Source organism: Saccopteryx leptura, chromosome 8 (genome assembly GCF_036850995.1).
Source record: "Saccopteryx leptura isolate mSacLep1 chromosome 8, mSacLep1_pri_phased_curated, whole genome shotgun sequence".
Lineage (NCBI taxonomy): Eukaryota > Metazoa > Chordata > Mammalia > Chiroptera > Emballonuridae > Saccopteryx > Saccopteryx leptura.
Genome location: NC_089510.1, coordinates 78,024,259 through 78,047,826, shown reverse-complemented (window position 1 = coordinate 78,047,826; position 23,568 = coordinate 78,024,259). Strand labels below are relative to the sequence as shown.

The 23,568-nt window shown below is 39.4% G+C and overlaps 1 protein-coding gene across 5 annotated transcripts in view; it reads right to left on the bottom strand.

The window, feature by feature from the left end:
* The window catches only part of TBL1XR1 (TBL1X/Y related 1), a 188,417-nt gene that overhangs the window by 16,385 nt on the left and 148,464 nt on the right, over nt 1-23,568 (bottom strand). For all 5 annotated transcript variants that reach the window (XM_066347916.1, XM_066347914.1, XM_066347913.1 and 2 more), the window contains 7 exons: nt 14,560-14,705; nt 12,394-12,616; nt 11,586-11,718; nt 11,096-11,237; nt 8,495-8,558; nt 8,315-8,412; nt 7,028-7,088 (listed from right to left, as the gene is read on the bottom strand). In XM_066347916.1, coding sequence (XP_066204013.1) covers nt 7,028-7,088; nt 8,315-8,412; nt 8,495-8,558; nt 11,096-11,237; nt 11,586-11,718; nt 12,394-12,616; nt 14,560-14,705 — 867 coding nt within the window. The remainder of the gene's footprint in view (nt 1-7,027; nt 7,089-8,314; nt 8,413-8,494; nt 8,559-11,095; nt 11,238-11,585; nt 11,719-12,393; nt 12,617-14,559; nt 14,706-23,568) is intronic.

Sequence of the window (23,568 nt, the reverse complement as noted above, 5' to 3'; positions counted from 1 at the left end):
AAAAGACAATAAATCAATCCATGAGGACAGGGAAGAAAGGCATTCATTATCCATTTGCTTTTTTCTTTAACAGCTTTAGTCACATATAAGTCACAAAGCATAAAACTCACCCATTGAAAGTATATGAGTCACTGGTGTGTGGTGTATTACATTACTAATATACTATGTAACATAAAATTTGAAATTTTATTAATACAATTCAAGGCTATTAATTACAGGCATAATGTTGTGCAACTATCACCACTACTTCCAAACTTTTTCATCACCCCAAACAGAAACTCTAACCATTAAGTAATAACTCCCCATTTCTCCCACCTCTAACCCCTGCTAACCTATAATCTCTACATTTATTTCATTTAAGTAGAATCTTACTATTTGTCTACTTGTGTCTGGTTTACTTCACTTAGCATAATGTGCACAAGATTCCCTGATGGTGCAGCATGCGTCAGAACTTCATTCTCTTTACGGCTGATTAATCATCAATTGTATATATAGACCACATTGTGTTTATCCATCCATGTGTGTATGGGGCACTGGGTCATTTCCACCTTCTTGCTACTGTGAATAATGCTGCCAATAATCTGTCCAAGACCCTGTTTTCAGTTCTTTTGGATATATACCTGGGAGTAGAACTGCTAGGTCACATGGTATTATGTTTGTTTAGTTTTTACAGTAACTGCCATACTGTTTTCCTAAGAATGTATCGTTTTATATAACTACTAGAAAAGTATAAAGAGTCATTTCTCCACATTCTCACGAACTCTGTATCATTTCTTATAGATGTTCTAATGGGTATGAAGTGGTAAGTCACTGTAACTCATTTACAATCATGTTATGGCTTATTACAAGAATGTACAGAAGAGAACATTTAGTACAAAAATTTAAATAAAGTGACTTATCTTTTTCCCCTTTTTGCTCAATCCCTCAGTAATTTAAAATGCATGGTGCCTGACCTGTGGTGGCACAGTGGATAAAGCATCAACCTGGAACACGGAGGTCTCCGATTCGAAATCCCAGGCTTGCCGGGTCAAGGCACATGCAACACGCAATCAATGAACAACTAAAGTAAAGCAACTATGAGTTGATACTTCTTGCTCCCACCTTTCTGTAAAAGTCAATAAATAAAATCTTTTTTAAAAATTAAAAATAAAAAACATGGTGACTTATATTTCTGGTCAAGATAAAAATGACAGGGACCGCATTTACCTCCTGCCACAAACAACCAAAAAACTTACAAAATATATGCAAATATAGTTCAAGACATCCAACATAAATGTCTGAATGGAAGAGAAACTCAATAAATGATGTGTCTTCAAAATTGCCCACGCTTACAATCTGGAAAAGAAATATCCAGGTCTTGGCATAGGAAAGAGGAATCTCTCTAGGCAGAGATCCATGCAATTCCTGAGTTGAACTGAGAAAGCCGAGAATCTGGGGAGACAAAGGCAGCTAGAATACACAGGACAGAGTACTGGAAAGGTAAGAGCTACACAGAGAACTCTATAAAGACAGGCAGTGGGCCCTACTTACATATTCAGCTGAGTACTAATTATAATTAGCACAAGTGTGCGAGGATACTAGCTAAGATATGGAAATGAACAACTCAAAAAGATTCGAAGAAACTTGCATCAGTGCTAGGAAGTAACTAACCCTAAACTGAGCACCATTTCACTGCCATTTAATAATCTTATAAGCAAGACCCAAAAGGAACAAACAATTTCTTAAGAGTATCCTGGAACAAAGTTCACAAATATTTTTATAAGAATACAGAAATATCCAGCAACCAACAAGGTAAAACACAAAACATCTCACTCCCAACCAAAAGTAACAAGGCATGCAAAGTTGCAGGAAAATATGACCAACATGAAAAGAAAAATAATGTTAGAATTGGCAAAGACATCAAAAGCACTTCCAACTATAGTCAACAGCTGAACAAGGCAGATACAGATGAAAACTGATACATGAAATGAAAAATGCATTAGATGGGATAAACTGCAGAAGACAAGATTTGTGAACTTGGAAACAGCAAAGAAATAATCCAAAATTTGAAAAAACAGAAAGATTGGAAAAAATAATTAACAGCATCAGTGAATTGTAGGATGATGTTAAGCAGACTAATGAACATGAAATCAGATTCTTAGGTTTAAAAATAAAGGGGGGAAAATTTTTGAAAAAATAGTCAATGTTTTTTTAATTTAAAGGAACTATGAACCAATACATCCAAGAAATGCCAAGGACAAGAGACAGAGAAAACATTACCAAGGCACGATATTCAAATTTTCCAAAATGAGTGATAAGGAGAGAAAACAAGACAATTATGTACAGAGGATAAAAGTGGTGGCCATTTCAAATTGAAAATAATGTAAATGAGAAGAAAATGGAGCATTTTCTTTAGAGTTCTGAAAAAAAAAAAACCTGTAAAAAATCCTAGAATTCTATACCCAATAAAAATCTTATAAAAAATGATGAAGAAATAAAGATTTATTCAGCTATACAATAGATAAAAGAATTCATCATCATCAGATTTGCACTATAAGAAATACTGAGCCCCCCGGCCCAACAGCTCATTTGGTGGGGCCATTATCCAGAAGCACAGAAGTTGCCGGTTCAATCCCCAGTCAAGGCACATACAGGAACAGATAGATGTTCCTATCTTTCTTTCTCCCTTCCTCTTTTGCTAAAATCAATAAATAAAAATTAAAAGAAAAAACAGAAAAAGAAACATTAAAGTAGTTCAGGCACAAAAAAAAGAGAGAGAGAGAGAGACATCAAATGGAACTATGTATCGATGCAAAGGAATAAAGTGACAGAAATGGTAGCTATATAAGCAAAACCTATTTAATTATATATTTAACCCCTTTAAAATATTACTTGAAGGTAGATGGTGATAAAGATGTGTTCTATAAATCCTAATGTAACCATTAAAATAAAAAATTTAGTTATTAATCCACCAAAGATAAAAAAAAATGTAATCATAAAAATATTAATCCGCCTGACCACGCAGTGATGCAGTGGATAGAGCGTCAGACTGGGATGCGGAGGACCCAGGTTTGAAACCTCAAGGTCGCTAGCTTGAGCATGGGCTCATCTGGTTTGAGCAAGGCTCACCACCTTGAGCCCAAGGTCGCTGGCTTGAGCAAGGGGTCACTCACTCTGCTGGAGCCCCCTGGTCAGGGCACATGAGAAAGCAATCAGTGAACAATTACAGTGCTGCAACAAAGAATTGATGCTTCTCATCTCTCTCCCTTCCTGTCTGTCCCTATCTGTCCCTCTCTCTGTCTCTGTCACACACACACACACACACACACACACACACACACACACACACACAATTAATCCAAAAGAAAACAGAAAAAGAGGAGAAGATATAGAAATACCCTAAAATAACATTGTTCCAAAATATATAAAGGAAAAACTGACAAGAGCTTCAAAAGAAACAGAAAGTTGTTTCAAGCTTGTTAACAATTTCAATACCCCTCTCTCAATGGATGGCATGAGTAGACAGAAAAATCAGTAAGGATAGAAAAGATCTGAACAACATTATCAAACAACTTGACCTAGATGATTTTTATGGGAACAATGGAATTAAATTAGAAGTCAATATTACAAAGATCTCTGGAAACTTCCCAAATACTCAGAAATTAATACTCTTCCAAGGTCAAAGAAATCAAAGTGGAAAGTATTTTGAATTGAATGAAAATATAAAAATTGTGAGATGTCACTAAATTGTAAGTAGAAGTAATTTACAGTACTAGATATCCATATTAGAAAAGCAGAAAGGTCTCTAATCAGTGACCTCAGTTTCCAAAAGCATGACACATAAAAGAAGTTATAATAAATTATGGAATTCATCAACATTAATAACTTGTGATCTCCAAGAACACTGTCAAAACAATACAAAGACAAGCCACTAACTGCAAGACAGTATTTGTAAATCCCTAATGAGAGACTTGCATCTAGAATACATAAAGAACTCACAATAATCAGTAAGAAGACAAAATTAAATAGAAGGTCCTACGATTTGAATAGGCACTTCACCAAAGAAGACATAAAGGTAATAAGTGAGCACATGACAAGACGCTCAACATCATTAGTCATTAGGAAATGCAAATTAAAACCACAGTGAGATACCAATACACACATCTTTAGAGTGGCTACAATGAAAAAGACTGACCACAAAAAAAGCGCTGGCAAGAATACAGAGGAACCAGAACACCCACTGCTGGTGAGAATGTAAACGAGTTTGGAAAATGTACTGTGGAAAACAGTTTGGCAGTTTATTAATAAGCTAAATATACAGCTACCATATGATCTAGCCATTCAATGCCTCAGTATTCACACAGGAGAAATGAAAGCACAGTACACATGAAGAATGCTTGTGTACAGGAATGTTGATAGCAGTTTCATTTGTAATAAGCAAAACCTGGAAATAACCCAAATGTGCTTCAGAAGGTGATGAATAAATTGTGGTGTATGGGCCCTGGCCGGTTGGCTCTGCGGTAGAGCGTCGGCCTGGCGTGCAGGGGACCCGGGTTCGATTCCCGGCCAGGACACATAGGAGAAGCGCCCATTTGCTTCTCCACCCCCCCCCCTTCCTCTCTGTCTCTCTCTTCCCCTCCCGCAGCCAAGGCTCCAACTGGAGCAAAGATGGCCCGGGCGCTGGGGATGGCTCCTTGGCCCCTGCCCCAGGTGCTAGAGTGGCTCTGGTCTCGGCAGAGCGACGCCCCGGAGGGGCAGAGCATCGCCCCCTGGTGGGCGTGCCGGGTGGATCCCGGCCAGGCGCATGCGGGAGTCTGTCTGACTGTCTCTCCCCATTTCCAGCTTCAGAAAAATACAAAAAAAAAATTGTGGTGTATGTACCTACATAGTGGAATACTAATCATCAATTGAAAAGAGAGCAAAATAAGTACGCAGCCCAAAACAAGCCAGACCAAAAAAGAAAGCATACTGCATGATTTCATTTACATGTAGACTAATTTCTGGCCACAGAAAGACTACCAGTGGCTGCCTGGGCAGAGGGGAGATGTTACAAAGGGGCAGGAGGAAACGCCTGGGGCCCACACAAGCACTTCAATGTCCTAAGGGTGCTGATGGATTCAGTGGTATATCCATGTCAAAACATATCAAATTGTACATTTAAATATGTATACACGGTGGGGCAAAGGTAGGTTTACAGTTGTTCATATGGAAAATATATAATAATAAATAATAATACAAAAATAAATTCTATGTTTCACATCTTCACAACTATCTACTTTCCCCCCACTCTGTTCTGTTATTTAAACCCTAATAAAGCTGTTTAAAAAAACAAAAGGCATTGCAAGAAAGAATAGTATGAATAAAACACTTATTTACTAGAGACATGACTTGAAGACCATCTACCCAAGAGGTTATCACCAGGACTAAATGCGACCATGTACACAAAGAGCAGCATCTCTAGCACAAAGGTGATACGTATACATCATACAGCAGCTAGTAACAGCACCACACCTGCTGATGTTCCATCGCTTCCAGGAGAGAGGAGAAACCTTTAGGTGAAATAACCAGAGGTGTAACAGAATTCTATTTAGGTAAAGACCAGGAGGAAAGGTGAACAAAAACTTATGTGTAAATGCCTACAAATGTGGTTAACTTTAATCAAACTAAACATTAGGCTTGCAAGACTGTGCTACTCAGATCCTACAGAAAAATCAGTTTGTACCTTATTTGATTGTTTAGTCACACTACATAGAGACAAAAGACCAAATTGCCAGAAGCTGTACATTTGTTTTAAAAGTGGAGCTGTGGCACTGTGAAAAAGCCGCTACAACGATTGGAAACACCCGGTTACTTTAGTCGGCCTCCAAACAAAGGCTCCTCTGAATGACCAAAACCTTGAAAGAAGCAGTTAAATCAGGTACTACCCAAACTCCTGTCCTAACAGTTACTAGGCACCTTGTCCCAGTTCAGTATCAGCTCTGTCCTCAGGAAACTCCCTGAGCAGGTACCAAGGTCCCGGCTGCGCAGGAGCCCAGGTGCTGAAACCGAGCGCTCTCTCCTCATCGGGCTGCACGCCTTGGTGCACAGCTATGTGTCACAGAGTATGGAGCACACTATTTTAGGGGTCAGTTATTGATTTAAGTATCAAATTATTTCTTAAAAAAAAGTCGTATAGCACCAAAGTTCCAAGAACACTGGAAAGCTTACTTTTTTTTAAAGATATACATAAAAAAAAATATATATATATATATGTATATGTATACACACACACACACACACACACATATATGTAGTTCATCCCCGGCTACTTCTGATACATGCCTTGAAGGGGGGGGGGCCCTCAAGCCGAGCTAGTGACCCCTTGCTCAAGCCAGCACCTTTGGGCTCAGGTTGATGACCCCATGCTCACGCTAGTGAGCCTGCACTCAAGCCAACAAGCCCATGCTCTAACCAGTGACCTCAGGTTTTGAACCGGGGGCGCCTCAGTGTCCCTGGTCTATGCTCTATCCATTGCACCACCACAGGTCAGGAAAGAAAAGGCCTAATTTTTATTTTACTTACACAGGTGATTTAGATACATCAATCCAAAATGAGAAATGATAACAATATCTAAATCTGAAGGTGTTTATATGGTATTTTTATATACATTACTTAGTCTTAGCCTCATCACAGGTAGCTACTATTATCCTTCATTTACAGATAGAGAAAATGAAGCTCAGAAAAGTTAAGTGACTTGCTTAATCTTAAAGCCTGTTAAGTGGGGTGAAACTGACATTCAAATCTAGACCTCCTGATTCAAAAATCTATGTCCTTACCATTAAATATGCCAACCAGGCCTCAACGCTTTGTTTATGGTACAGTTCACAGAAAACTTCTGACAATCCTCTGATAAATAACAATCTGAAAGTCATGGAACATGAACCCCTGAAAGACTAGCAACAAGATATATTTGGTATTTCAAGATTTTAAAATAAACTTAGCTGTTAAAAGTTTACTTAGAAAAACAGACAACAGCCCCAGGTCTCGTGTGTAAGCGGTAAAGACTCACCTGAATGAAAAGGAAACTGCTGCTTGGCTTCCCCAGTATGTGCATCCCAGATAATTGTTGTCTGAGATGAAAAAGAAATATATATATGGCTAAGAAGTTATAAGTAATTTATAGATGCTTAAGTTAGATTACTAACGATAGCAAAGCAATATGAAATGTCAGAGTGGATTTACTTTTTAATATTTACTTTTCCCAACCAGTACAATGAGGTTATATTCCACTTTCAGGGGTTATAACTATTAAGCAGTTTTGTTTTTCTTTGACGGTTTTTCATCAGTCAACTTACTTGAAATAATAATTATTGGTTTGTCTACAAAACACTAGACATTATATTTTATAGATTGCTTAAAGAATTGCACTGCAAAGGTATAGTTAATATAAGACTTTTGTAGCTATTTAGCAATAAAAAAATTCTCAGTTAACAAAGTAGTCAGCTAATTCTCAGTATTAAGATTTTTAAAGCTCACATTGACATATACAGGCAGCTTGAATTTTGACAATATTTAAAACAATGCCTTTTATATATCAAAGTATGTCACAGAAATATACATGCTATATTCACCATTCCTTTTCACACTCTCCCATCACTGAGTTGGAACTTTGGGGATGTAAACTGTTGCACAGCACAGTGACTGTTAACAGGGCTTTTCCCTCCCGTTCCTGGCCTCCTTCACTTTTCTTCCTTTTTTTTCTATTTCCCTTTTGACAACACACCCGTTACCTACAAGCATGTATTTTCCTAAATTCAAATAATCCTAAACCTGTATTCACTTTAGGAGGTGTAGTTAAGGGAATGACCTAGGAGAATAAAGGAGAACGGTCATATTTTCAACCTATGTATATACAGCAGCATAATTAGGTGAAAAAAGCTGTAGAGACCCTGCATATCATACATTTTCAATTAAGCGCCAGGACTTCAGCTACTAGACTGGCTCTAAGATCTCCCATGGAATCACTCCAGAGCCATACTCACTAATGAGATAAACTAAAAACTTAAGAAGGGAAACGAAGAGTATGCGAGGGATGACATTCATTAAGGCTCAAACTCCAGCAGAATCGGGGAGTACATAGACAAACAGATAAAGAATGAAAGACATCCTGAAGAGTAGGTTCAGGAGTGAAGTGACAGAAAAATCTAAGAAAATATTTCTATTACTATCATAAATTCACACCTGAATTTCCCAAATATGAATGTTTTCTTGTTTCTGTAATTAGCAGAGAAAATACTACATTCAATTACTCTGTAACACATTAATCTTTACAGAATTTAGTTTAACGTTCTTTTACCTTGTCTACTCCAGCACTTAAGATGAAATTTCCTTTCTTATTCCATTTTAATGCAAATATAGGGCCTTTATGCTGCCCCAAGGTGCTAGCAAGATTACCTAATATTAAAAAAAAATTAAAGTTACTTCAAGCTTTATAACTTTGACCAACAACAAATGAAAATAAAAATGCTTTAATTACCATCTTTAGTCCATATTCTGGCAAACCCATCGTATGAACCAGTTGCTAGAAGTGTACCTTCACTCTGTCAGAGAAACACATTCTTTCAATTACGTTATCCAGAGAGGGCATTTAATTGTTTCTAGAATAGTTCATGTTTAAATTCTAGGTGTGGCAGATCCTTGACATTCTCTGCTTCAAAACTTTCCAGCTTTGTCCATTTGGAAGCTCACTAAGGCCTACGACACACCCTTCACCGCTGTGAGGCTCGAGTTTGGCAGCACTCAGTCAGCAAGTGTGCAAGTGTGCAAGCCTATGTCCAAAGCTCAGACACGGCAGAGCAGCTCTGGAGCGGGACGCACCTCACCCCGCTCCGCGCTGAGGTCTTCTGTGTTGCAGACACACACGCCTAAAGATGGGAAGCCTGGTAGCCTGGGAAGGACATCAAAATCATAATCTTCCAGTAATTTTCTAGAAGTGAAAAGCAAAATCTTCCAAAATACTCCACTATGTTTCAAAGACTTCATATGGCACAGTTCTCTTTAAATTGTTTACTATCTGCTATTTCAGATGATCAGATCCTTAAATATCACTGAATATTTCTTTCCTTTGTTAACTCTTTTCCAATATGAAATCCTTACCAATAAAAAATGCAATACAAGAAAAAAAGCCATAATAGAGTGTAGGTGACTTGATGGTATAAAAAGCCACGTCCAGTTGCCTGAAACAACTTTACTGGGAGGAGAAACCCATCCATTCCAATTTTTCTAATTTAAAATTCCTCTGCTGTGCCTTGCCTGGATGAATGACACAAAGACGAGGAGATCTAACGTTCTGTGGACATGCAAGTGACAGAGTCCTCTGAAAAACTACTGCTGGGTGGGTACAGCTCACTGGACACGCAGGATGAGATCCCGTCTCCCCAAGTACTTCCTTGAGGCGCCATTCCGTAAGGGAACGGAAAACACCATCGGCCCCTTCAGACCTCTCCAGCCACTTAGCTGTACAGGAGAGTGACCAATGCTTGTTGTGGGGGTTGCAAGGTAGTCCTGCCAGGATGAGAAATCCGCTCTGCTTCTGAGGAAGAAGCAGCCACATTGCAGCCACAGTGACAGCTTACTTCCAGACTCCACACAACGGGAAGTTTCTTTTAAACTAACGGTCCCCAAATGTTTTAGTTCATGGGCCACTAAAGTTGTAAAAGAATGAACATCAAATATGCCAGGCTCCTGCTTTAGTCATGAAAAAGAACCATCAATCAAGGATAATGTTTTTGCCTTTTAGTGAAAGATCCAAGTACATAGTGAATAATATATTTTTGAAAAGTCCACATTTTAAAACTGTAACTTGCAGTTCAGAATCACCAAGCTCAACAAATTGTTTGGTTAGCATCCTTTTCAGTGTCAACTTAAATTTCATTAACTTAACACAGTCTCTGAACCAAATAGCTTAAGAATGCTGTATGTAAGGTTTTTGATCTAGGATATAATAAAGTCCCACATTAAGAAGATATTAGTGCTGACCCTACAACCAAATAATACTGCAATGTGATAAACCTCTTTTTATTTTTACAAATGTCAACTTTATAGGGGAAGGGTAAATACATTATTGGGAATTTTAGAAGAGAATGCTAAAACAAAACAAAAAACCCTCAGCTATGAGTTCTGGGAGAATTTCATAGAAAGAGAAATTTAGCTAGAGTAATTTTTTTTTTTAAAGACAGCTCTCATTCCTTGGAATGACATTTGTAAGATCCTTTGGAAAAAGTTGTTAAGCGGAAGCCAGAGGAAAAAAAGATGTTGATTTACTGAGTCAAAAATAGCCAACTCCTAAAGTTCTGGGTAACACTACAACAGTCTAAAAGGCTTGGGGGCGGGAGGAGGAGGAGATTAAAAAATGGACGCAAAGTTAAAAGGCAACATGGACAAAGGAAAATATAACAGGAACCCTAAAAATGCCAGTCTTCCACAATATTAACCATGGGAACAGAAAGAAACAAAGATATCAATCTTGTATGTGAAACTGAGAGGGTGAAACTTTATCAACAATAAAAAAAAACTCTCTAGTACGTCAGTGTAATCCAGTTATCCCTAAAAGATATGAAATCATACAGTGAAAACGAGAATTCTAAGATTACTACAGATAGAATAAAGCATGAAAGTAATTTAGTCTAATGGTCCCTACAAGGCAACTGGCAAAGAAGTTTTCATCAGATCACAGCAAAATGAGAAAAACAAGAACATGCTTTTATGACATAGATTTCTCTTATTCCCCAGCAAAGGACTCAAGGACTTAGTATGTGCCTGTTACTGACATGCACCTATTAACTCACTTACTGGACAAGTAAGGGAAATGAAGCAGAGTGGTTGGCCACCACTTTGAGGAAGGCTCTACTGCTAGATAAACTGAGCGCGGGAAGCAGAACCCTGGTCTGCCTGCGCCAGGGCCAGTCTGTGTTTAACACCACATTTGGGAATGCGAACGCCTAGTTTGTGGTTCTCACTAGTTAGTGAAATCTAAAAATATCTGAACAAAGGGACAAACCCTGCCGTTAGAATAAGGCTCAGATAAGTTAAGAATATTAGTAACCACAACCACCATGGACAACCCAGTGATACTCACATTCCAATCTAGAGAGGTCACGTCCTTGTTGCTCGGGACATCTTGCCCTCCTTCCCGTATACAATGTCTGAGTACTAACTGTGTGGAGCCGCTAGTGCTGTTCTCACTAAGATTCCAGATTCTTGCTGTTGAGTCTCCAGACCTATAAGGATGCAATATTATTTTAAATCTTAATAATGTTCTTAAGTATCCCAGAATTAAAAAATAAAAACATTTACATCCTAAATTATTAAGACAAATAAAACCAGAGTATCAGGAATTTCCATTTTCCGTATTTTTTCTGTCTCTAGTTGGAGGGCCCCAAGCATTCCTAAAGTAGTACATTTAATGAAAACTCCTAAAATTACTTTATGATGGCATGAAGATTTACAGAGGCAATATGACCACTAACAAAAGAACAGACACCTGAAAACATAAGTATTCATAAAATGCAACAGGTTCAGTAAGGTATTTCTTTAAGTCCATTTCAGTTTCACTTTGAGAAACATACCCCGACGCCAAGAGATCGCTAACGGGGTTCCAGGCACAGATGAACACTTCGGATTCATGGCCCCGTAACACGACTGCCTTATTCGGAGGGATTTCAACATCCCCATCCACTTCCATCATATCGGTATGATTATCTGCAGCATATGAAACGAGGGGGAAATTTCAGTCAGATGATATTACAACATGCTGGGGGAAATCCCTCCTTTATATTACATAGTATAACTTGAATACACAGCACTTATCACATGGAAAACAAATTGTTATCTTGATCAGATAACAATCGGTTAAGTATGATCAGACTATTTCTATATGTGAGTGTGTGATTACAGAGGTGGGGGTGGGAGTGAGGACAGAGAAGGACTACAGACGTTAGACCCACAAACATGACTACGATAAAAGGGTTTGAATTAAATAAAACCCATGAAGATACTGTTCTGCGTTCCTGCCAGTAGGGGGTGCTCAGATCACTCCTATAACAGGAGAGCTCCCTTTACACCTCCATGCCCAGCCTCACTGTATTTAATGACTAGCATTACAAATTGTATTGAGAAATCAAATGCAGGCACAAAAATCATTTAACCACAGAAAAATGGTGCTTGAATATTTTTAAAAATAAACATTATCAATGTAAATCTAGCTTTTTGTAGCTTTAGGAATAGAAATCTGAATTGTGTGATACGAGTTAGGAGAACAAGAAACAAGTTGGCATGAATGACAGAGATGATGTTATTTCAGCTTAGAAGAGGCAACAACCCTATAAAGCAAAACATTTCTGAACAGGAACTTTAAGAAATTCTATCTCAGCTCACTTGCTAGAGTATGTGCTCCATTCTCCTCCCCATTTGCTGTGTTTTCTCCATTTTTTGCAGATCCTTGTTGGTTTGTGGCAGCTGCAGCAGCTGCAGCAGCTGCTGCTTGTTGCTGTGCAAGCTTATCTCTATAAGCCTGTTGTCTTGTTTGTACGACATCGGGCATTACGGCATCTATCAGTGACAGAGACTCTATTGGTCGACCGTCGAACAAGGTACCATCCTAGGTTTGGGAAATTGTGAGAAAATGAAAAACAAAATCAAAGGTAACACATTTAGGGCGATTTGTATTCATACAGGTAAACAGCAAAATTAAAAGATTCATTCCAAGACAAAACACTTAAATTTTTGAATGCATGTAAGAAGGAAAGGAGTCAGAGGGAAGAAGGAAACTTTAAGAAGCAACTGCAAATTGCTGTTTAATTTTTCCTCTTTTCCTGGTTCTTACTGTTATATGTTGTACAGATAAAGCTGAAATATTGAAAGGAATAACAAGTAGGCCCATATAATAAAGGTTTACTAATTATATTCTCAAATTCTGTTAGTCAAAAGCATTGACCAATATAAAATCACTCATACATTAAAAGATTTAGTCTGAAGGGCTTAGGCATTATGTTTTAACAAGCTGTCTGAGGGAGTCTCATGTGCACTAATATTTGAGACATGCCATCTTAACTCATGGCCAGGTGCTCTTTAATTTTATGGACCTGCTACAATTTTCTAAATCTCTTCTCCTGGATATTAAGAAGCTCACAATTAATAAAAGTTCTCCAGTGAGCACAAGTGACACAAACACAGAGCAAGCCAGAAGTAGAGTGCAAATTAGCTAACAATATGCGCATGTGAAGCCTGGCTCACTTCGGCTGCTGAACCGGTGAGCGAGCACTATGACAATCTGGAGTGGTGTGATGGGTACTCCGAGTTGCAAAAAAACACAGCACATCTTTCCAAGCTGTCAATATGTAATGTTTGAGGAGAAGGTGAATTTAAATTGGCAAGTAACTTAAAAATATTAAAATCAACACAGGCGGCGCATTATAGAGCGCTATATTAAATCTATAAAAAGTTTTCCAGGCCCTGGCCGGTTGTCTCAGTGGTAAAGCGTCGGCCTGGCGTGCGGGAGTCCTGGGTTCGATTCCCTGCCAGGGCACACAGTAGAAGTGCCCATCTGCTTCTCCATCCCTCCCCCTCTCCCCTTCCTCTCTGTCTCTCTCTTCCCCTCCTGCAACCAAGGCTCCATTGGAGCAAAGTTGGCCTGGGCGCTGAGGATGGCTCTGTGGCCTCTGCCTCAAGCGCTAGAATGGCTCTGGTTGTGGCAGAGCGATGCCCAAGATGGGCAGAGCATCGCCCCCGCCCCCTGGTGGGCATGCCAGGTGGATCCCAGTCGGGCGCATGCGGGAGTCTGTCTGACTGCCTCCCCGTTTCCAACCTCAGAAAAATACAAAAAAAAAAAAGTTTTCCAGAACATTAATCTCTGAAAGAAAAATAAGGTAAAAGCTCCATATATCATAAATCCTGACCATATTATGAAAATTTTCATCCTGACCATGTTTTGCGTACTTTTTCTGTAAAAGACCAAATAGCAAATACTTGGCTTTGCAGACTGGATATTCTGTCATAACTACTCAATTCTGCCGTGGTAGCACAGAACAGCCAGAAAGTATGTCAATGAATCAGCATGAAGGTGTTCCAATCAAACTTTACAAAAACAAGTAGCAGGCAGAATTTGGTCCATGGGACCTAGGTGGCCGACACTTGAGTTAAACTACCAGTAAATGGACCTTAAATAGGCAATAGTATCAAGAATTAGCTTTAATTATGAACTGCATTCCAAAATCAGGTCTAATCAAATAATCTGAGATTTTCTAATGTTTCAGACCATCAATTATGGTCTTAAGCACTTCACAGCACAATGCTGTTGTTTTAAAGAACATTATTTCTTACTCTTTACTTATAAAACCACTTAAAGTGAACTAAGCTATGGATAGTGGTCCTTAGAGCTGGAGCCAACATGCCTTACCTGCACCACTTGACACTGTATAAGGAACAATGCCCTTTAATTATGTTAACCCAGAAAAGTTGAAGTCAGATAACGAATAATCAAATAAGATATCAGATTTAAGAACATATTTAAGAGTAAGAATATTTGAAATAAGTCTTCCTTACCTCATTAATACTAACTTCTGCCTCTACATACTGTAGACCTTTTTGGATGATAGAAATCAATGCAGCTGGTGGGACGAGGGCACCATTTATGTTTGATTGACTGATATGGCTTTCTATACCAAAGGTAAACGCTGAATGAGAAAATCCTAAAAACAAAAGAGAAGGTTTAAGAAGTTATTCTCCTAGTGGCAACATGAGATACAAACAAAGGCCTCTATACTCTTTTAAAATCACATTCCACCCATTTGAAATCCCAGACTGTTAGCTAAGGTCAAATATATATTTTTAAAATAAATATAAAAATCCAGCATGTTAATTTTTATGTATTTTCCTTTTCACTTTAATTCTGTATTGTACTATTTAAATTTTCTAGAACATATAAAATTTAGCAATGGCATATAATTTCTCTCAACAAATACTGTCAAACTTGAAAGTTGAGAAAAAAGCATTTGGAAGTCATGGGACTTAACTGCTTCACTCAAGATCATTTAGGCCAAGATAAATTAAGTGACATTTAATATTTCTGTAGTATATTTAAACCTCTACATACAAATTGTCAAACACCTTATAAATTCTATCATTTGCAGGTTTTTAAAAACTACTTAGGAAATAAAAAGCAAACTAGAACTAATAAAAATAAAAGCTGAAATTTAGAGAAAAATACCTAACTTTATGCTTAAAACCCAGTGTATAAGTTAAGTGCTAAAAAAATGTATTTGCCATTTAGTTATAACCCACCCTAAATGAAAGCTTTAGAAAATGAGTTAGTAAGTGAAATTCCAGTCTGTCTATGTTAGCAATTCTTTCATTTTTATTTGAAAAACTTAAAACCAAAACCATCACATAACAAAAATTTATGTTAACCTTTCTTCTTATGCATGCTAAGTTCAGTGAAAAGTAAAATCCTAGTAAAGTGATAGACCTTCAAGGGTGATTATTCTCCTTACGAAAATATCCAACAGAGCTTATCATTAAGTAGTAATTGTCGCTAACGTATTTTAAATGATTATACATGTAACATAAAATGTTAAGAAACCGTCACATTAAATAAAAGATTATGGGCTTATTTGGGTCTTGGTTAAACTGACTTAATCTATATAACTTTGTCTAGCCTGTTTATCCAGAATTTTTATTTTTTAAATTTATTATTTTTCTTTTAGGTGAGAGGAGGGAAGATAGTAAGTCAGACTCCCGCATGCTCCCTAGCCAAGATCCCCAGGAACCCGATTTGGGGCCAATTTTCGAGTACCTAGCTATATTTGGGGCCTGAGGCTGTTTCACTCAAGTGGTGTTATCCTCAGCGCCTCGGGCCACACTTGAACCAACTGACCCACTGGCTGCTAGAGGGGAAGAAGGAGAGAAGGGAGGGTGGGGGAAGAAGTAGATGGCCACTTCTCTTGTGTGCCCCGACTGGGAATCAAACCCAGGACGTCCAGATGCCAGGCCAATGCTCTATCCACTGGGCCCCTGGCAAGGGCCTAGCCTAGTTTCTTAGTGCTCAGTCCATGTCTTTCTTTTCTTTTTGCTTCCACTTTTAGGCACTTGTGAACAGTCTACAGTAAAGTATTGTGGGCTCACAAACAGTATATAGCTAGGACATATATCAACTGTTTAACAGACAAAGTTCACCTAAGCTGATTTTCCTAATGGCTCCTTCCCTCTATGAAACACATAACCATTCCATTCCTGGAACTAACCATAGCAAAACATGAAAAAATGTTACCTTTCAGACTTTCATTTTAACGTCATAATTTTGCCAACAAACAAAATCATTATTAAACACATTTATAGTTTCCAGCTTAATCTAAGCTCACAGAGATGGCTAAGAAACATACCAATAGGAAAACCCCAGCATTTGCACACTGTCCTTATCAGGAAACCCACATCTACTTGCAGTATGAGTAGATTCCAGATCATCAGGGTAGAAAGCTGAGAATAAAGACTAGGAAGGATGGGGAGAAAGGGTGAGAGATATGGCCATGAAATCCATAAGCAGTTAGGTAGGAGACTTTGCTTCCAATTACAAACCCCTCTCTAAATAAATTCTGCAATAAATTATGAATAGGAAAAAAATTAAATAGCCAAGTGGCTTAGAGGTTTAAGATATTAAGATTTAAATAAGATTTCAAGATAAATGGTATTTATGGTGGGACTTCACCATGCACGCATATGTAATTTTACTATCTTATAATCATTCATAGACCATGGCCATAGCTACTACAGTCTACTACTGTTCCCGCTCAACAGTTAGAATGTGGTCAAAAATAAAGCTAAGGAAAAGTGAGCTCCAGTTTACTAACAGTAAACAAAAAAAAACACATCATTGTTCTATTTCAGCTTAAGGTGTTAGAAAGTGGTGTCAGCTGTGCCTGAAATACAGTGTTAAGGTACCTCATTAGTAAGGTTTTAAGTGTTTTGGTTTTCATAAACCCTATAAATTATAGTGAAGTCCATAATTCCTGCACTCTCCACTTCGTGATCACAAATTAAAAAATCAAAATCATTACATTTAAACCTCACTTGATTAGATAATATAGTCCAAGCTTATGTCCAAGAATACCCTAAAACCTGCATTTGGGCATTCTAAAGATGTCAACTTTTGGCTGAAATGTTGGATATCCTCAATTTGTTCTGTCAGACAGGAGAGAAGATATCAGCAGTGCTTACATCTACCTCAAGTTACTGTACACGGACTTAGGATGTTCTTAAATAGCAAGAAAACAACCCTGAAGTGGTCGTTAGCATTGTTTTGGTACTTCTCATTCATGTTTACTCTAAAGAAGGTTCACACTTAAACACTCTGCATAAATAAATGTTGGCTTCAACTATCCTTTCTTCTTCTAGTCAAAGCATTACACAGCAGCTTAAAATCATTATGTTCAAAATTACTTTTCTTCTTCTCTTTAAAACTTTTTTTTCGTTCGAAATTTCTGACCTTAACTGCCTTACACCTGAAAGTCACCCTCATTCCTACCTCTGCAGCGGGCATTTCAATCCTACAGACACTAACTCTCTGGTCTCAGTCATTAGCTTTCCTTCTCTGCCAAAACATGGAGTTTAGCACCATGATCCTTTACCTGGATTATTACTGCCATAACTCCTTTCCCCAATTTGCATACCTGCCACCCTACAGCTAGACTATTGCTTTTAAAACAAACAACAACAAATCCTCTCTCCTTACTTGAGCACTTTCAACCATCCCTTTGGCTTTCATGCCACACGTTTACTTTTGTTATCTGACTCTACTTACCTGTCCAGGTTCATCTCCCCAGTTCTACACCCCCATACTTCTTTCCCATTGCACATTTAATTCAAATGACTAACATTGTATGTAACACCTTGAATGTGCTGTGTTACCACATGCCTTTGGGTGTTATGTGTTCCTATGCTCTTTTCTCCAACTAAATGGAGGTGAAGTCCTTCCTTGCACTGCTCCAGGGTTGATCATTCTCTCATATGCTAATACTTTAATTTGTCTGGCTCTTACCACACTATGGTAACACAGACACTGTGTCTATGGTTTTGTGTGTGTGTGTGTGTGTGTGCATGCGCACGCAAGCACACGCTGCACAAGGAAAGGATTTATGTCTAGTAATCTTTTAATTTTGGAAGAACACAACATTACCTAATTTATCCAGTACTCAATAAATATTTGTTAAGTCAGAATGCAATTCTACTATAATGTATCTTGGCACATCAGAAAATCTATGAATCCAGAAAAAGCATACAACTTAAATCTTCTTGGAAAAACAAAAGTAAAACTTGAACCAGGGTTAGACTGGAAAATATTTCCATTTATCTAGAAATAAATATGTAGAAAATAACTTTTCAGGAGCAGCTTTTGACTTGTAAGTAGAAGATCAACCTAAATCTATAAAATACTGAAGTCTGAGGCCACTGTCTAAAATAGCATCCCTTCTTTGCAGGGGTAAGAGTAAATCTGATATAAAAATACCTCTGTAATCAAGTACTCCACACAGTCACTAGGGCAATTAAGGTTTGGGAGGCAGAAAGGAGATTCCAGACAGGAATGAGGCTGAAAACTATGAGCAGCATCAGTATGTTGTAATTCAGTGACAAAGACCAGCAGGGGCGTGTGTGGTTACTCATGAGACCACACTTCGAACCCATGTGAGTAATGAGATCACAAAACCCTGGCTATTCCTGGTTTTAGGGAATCCTTTCCCTTGGGCTGATGGGGATTGTGTTCTCAAAGGGGAGTTAGTCCCTCAGAGATGGCCAACCCTACAAACAGAAGACTGGAACATGAAAATAGGCCTTGATACTCGTGGTTATGGTACAGGGTGTCTGAACAAGGAAAAAAAAGAAGGCAAAGCTTAACTATTACCACAACATAGTGCCACCGTCAGGAAGGAAAATCTGATTTATACAAGATCCTACTTATGCTTCAGGTCAGAAAACCCTAAAAAATTATATCCCTGCTCCCATCATTGCACAAAAAGTTCCACAAGGCCCTGGCCGGTTGGCTCAGTGGTAGAGCGTCGGCCTGGCGTGCAGAAGTCCCGGGTTCGATTCCAGGCCAGGGCACACAGGAGAAGCACCCATCTGCTTCTCCACCCCTCCCCCTCTCCTTCCTCTCTGTCTCTCTCTTCCCCTCCCGCAGCGAGGCTCCATTGGAGCAAAAATGGCCCGGGCGCTGGGGATGGCTCCTTGGCCTCTGCCCCAGGCGCTAGAGTGGCTCTGGTCGCAACAGAGCATCGCCCCCTGGTGGGCGTGCCGGGTGGATCCCCGCATGCGGGAGTCTGACTGTCTCTCCCCGTTTCCAGCTTCAGAAAAATACAAAAAAAAAAAAAAAAGTTCCACAAGCACTAGTCACAGAGATGTAAAGTAGCACAGCACAGGGAATATAGTCAATAATACTGTAATAACTATGTATGGTGCCAGGTGGGCACTAGACGTATTAGGGGTATCACTTCATAAGTCACATAAATGTCTAATCACGGTGCTGTACACCTGAAACAATTACAATTCTGTATGTCAACTGTAATTGAAAAGTAAAGGAATTCAACTTAAAATTACAATATGACCCATCTGCTCCTCCTCACAGGTATATTGACTAAGAAAAATAAAAACACGCTTCAATTGAACAAAAAAAGTTCCACAATCAAACGCTTAGAGGTTTGAGAAAATGTAAAAAGTAGAGAGAAAATGCTATATGAGATCTTTGATGTTGAGTTAATCCCAGCACTTAAAAAAAAAAAAAAAGGAAAATGTGAAGAAAAACTGTGAATGTTTGTATTTCCTTTTTTTTTTACATATTGTATTTTTTCCAGCAAAATATATACAACTACTGTGGCACAGTGGATAGTGTTGACCTGGGACACTGAGTACTCAGGTTCAAAGCCCCGAGGTCACCGGTTTGAATGCGGGGTCACAGACATGACCCCACAGTTGCTGGCTTGAACCCAAGGTCACTTGTTCGGCTGGAGCCTATGGGTCAAGACACATATGAGAAAGCAATCAATAAACAACTAAAAAAAGTCCCACAACTATGAGTTGATGCTTCTCATCTCTCTCCCTTCCTGTCTGTCCCCACCTAAAAAAAAGAAAAGTAAAAAAATATATACACCTATGAACATTTCGTGTAAATTATAGTTTCTGAAATAATTTTAACATTATCATAACATTCAACCAACAAATGTACTCAGCTAGTAAATTATTCATCTCATAGCTTGACATTTGGACTTTTCAATGTTCACTATTTAAAAAGAATTTTACCTCAAATATCTATGTATATAGGTTTTTTGCCAGGTATAAACTTTCTTTTTCCTTAGAATGGATTCCCTCAAAAGTTAAAGGGAACATGAGCGTTTTAAAGGGAGTTCTCATGATTGCCAAATTGCTCTCCCCAAAATAGTCATTCAGGTGACAAAAAGAGAAGAAAAACTGATTTAGAACTATAAAAATATAGCAATTTCCAGCATTATGACAACTGCTTGCCACGTAGTGTTAGTTGCATATACAACAATGTATCAAATCAATGTTAATGCATATTTCATTTGAGTATAAAGCAAAACTGTGCGTACCTACTTGTTCTTTTGGAGCTGATCAAGTCTACCCATTTAAATTAAAAGACTAAAGGAGGACATTTCAGATCCAGAGCTTTCCTCACTCCAGTTCTTCATAACCTGAGGCATCCCACTGATAGCTAGTTTCCCTGGCTCCAGCCTGTCTGCTGTTAGGATCTGTCTATAAATGGCGAGAGCAGGAGAACATGTGGACAGGAATGTATATCTAGCCCAGATACCTTTATCTGAGTCCAGAGAAATTACACTGTCATTATATAGCTGACAGTTTACTAGCCATTGCAGGGTTAATACAAAATCATTAACTTAAAAAATGAATGAATGGATTTTGGTGTTATAGGTTAGAACCAGTGGTGGGATTCAAATAATCTAACAACCAGTTCTCTGCCCTAGGTATAAAAAAAATAATTTACCAAAAGGTAGTTTATGATTTCATGCATTTAATACTTAAATAAGAATAAAAGAGGTACACAAAACTAAACCGTTATAAATAAGAGTTTTAAAATATTAATGAAAAAATATTAACTAATACATGACAAAAAACAAAACTGTTATTTAAGGTATTTCCAATGACAGCTTGTCACCCCCTGGTTTGGCACTTTTTCTCTTAGGTTACATGTTTGTTTTCTGAAGTAAAAAATGCAAGGGAATTAAAATGTAGTATTTCATCAAAGGAATAATGAGTTTTATGAAATGAATAAATAAATATTACAAGCATAGTTCCGTCAAATATTTTTCACCTCTGGATGAGATGAACATGAATACGGGAGCTTAGAATACGCTGTTGCGCAGATGAACATTAAAAAAGAGTAAGGAATGTAAATCTGTGATTTCCACATTGGGTGGCTGCCCAGGTGCCCACATTAGAGAGAACCCTGATTACAGGTGTCATTTTAACAACTGGCTTGCAAAACTCAAAAAATTAGAAATCAGTTCTGCTGAACTGGTGCGAACTGGCTAAACCCTACCACTAGTTAGAACCTTAATATTATATATAAACATTCAGGTTAGTTTGTGCCTACTATGATCACATTTATATTTCTAAATTCAGTGTGTGTGGGTGGGTGGTGTATCTGACAGGTGATCTTATAAAATTTGGGAAGTAAGCACCCTCTCAAAAAAGTGGTTATACAAGGCCTACATCCAGGGAGACCCCCTCAGCACAGGCGAGAGGGCAGTGCGGAGGCCTGGGGTGCGGGCGAGAGGGCTGGGGTGCGGGAGACCCTTAGCACAGGCGAGAGGGCAGTGCGGAGGGCTGGGGTGCGGGCGAGAGGGCAGTGCGGAGGGCTGGGGTGCGGGCGAGAGGGCAGTGCGGAGGGCTGGGGTGTGGGAGACCCTCAGCACAGGCGAGAGGGCAGTGCGGAGGGCTGGGGTGTGGGCGAGAGGGCAGTGCGGAGGGCTGGGGTGCGGGAGACCCTCAGCACAGGCGAGAGGGCAGTGCGGAGGGCTGGGGTGCGGGCGAGAGGGCAGTGCGGAGGGCTGGGGTGTGGGAGACCCTCAGCACAGGCGAGAGGGCAGTGCGGAGGGCTGGGGTGTGGGCGAGAGGGCAGTGCGGAGGGCTGGGGTGCGGGAGACCCTCAGCACAGGCGAGAGGGCAGTGCGGAGGGCTGGGGTGCGGGCGAGAGGGCAGTGCGGAGGGCTGGGGTGTGGGAGACCCTCAGCACAGGCGAGAGGGCAGTGCGGAGGGCTGGGGTGTGGGAGACCCTCAGCACAGGCGAGAGGGCAGTGCGGAGGGCTGGGGTGCGGGCGAGAGGGCAGTGCGGAGGGCTGGGGTGCGGGAGACCCTCAGCACAGGCGAGAGGGCAGTGCGGAGGGCTGGGGTGCGGGAGACCCTCAGCACAGGCGAGAGGGCAGTGCGGAGGGCTGGGTGCGGGAGACCCTCAGCACAGGCGAGAGGGCAGTGCGGAGGGCTGGGGTGCGGGAGACCCTCAGCACAGGCGAGAGGGCAGTGCGGAGGGCTGGGGTGCGGGCGAGAGGGCAGTGCGGAGGGCTGGGGTGCGGGAGACCCTCAGCACAGGCGAGAGGGCAGTGCGGAGGCCTGGGTGCGGGAGACAAGATGCTCTCTCATGAGCCAACCCTGTAAGCCTGCATATATTCTTATCTTCTCATAAATAGGGTCCACGTGGCAAGATGAAACAGTTTTAAAAACATGAGGATTTTAAAAAATAGTATATTCGGAATCACAATCTAAAAAATAACTCGGCAATAAGGACACACTGCTTTTGCACCTTGCAGTTAGTCTTCAATCATAAGATCAAAATACAACTGTCATTACATCCAGCATTCACGTACATCATAAACAAACATGCAACAGATGACAGTTAAATCTACAATCAAGAATTCTCTCCCAAATCAAATTCACAATTTAGGCAAAATAAAATTATATATTACACAAAAGAACAACAAAAGGGTGTCACCAAGTTCACAAATAATTGCCAGGAACAATTTCTCTAGAAAAAAATAATAAACCACACTGTAAATAGGAGAGTCGAGGGAAAATGCAATAATGCAAAGGTGGGAGAGGGGAGATTAAAAAGGTCCAAACCAGTTCAGCTCTTCTCAAAGTAACACTGTATCAGGTTCTGTTACATAGATACAGGTCAGCATGCACCACTTAGCACTTACTCTGCATATGGCTGCTAGATATGAGTTATTAGGGCAATCTCATTATTGATGCCCTTGGGCAAGCACTAATTAAAGGGAGCATACTGAATCAAGTCAATCGTTATTTATAATACTACATGACAAATACATTTCATTTTCATCTCAAAAGAGAAAGAACAACTAATTTTATTCCATAGTAAATATTTGTTGAATATGGAACTCTAGTTCACAAAAGCACAAAATATTGATGACCAAAGTAATTTGTTTAGGGTGAGCTTTCCGGAGATAAAAATGAGAAAAATAAAGTCACAACCCTTAATAAAAAAATCTTATAATAAATTTACTTTTCTCGTAATTA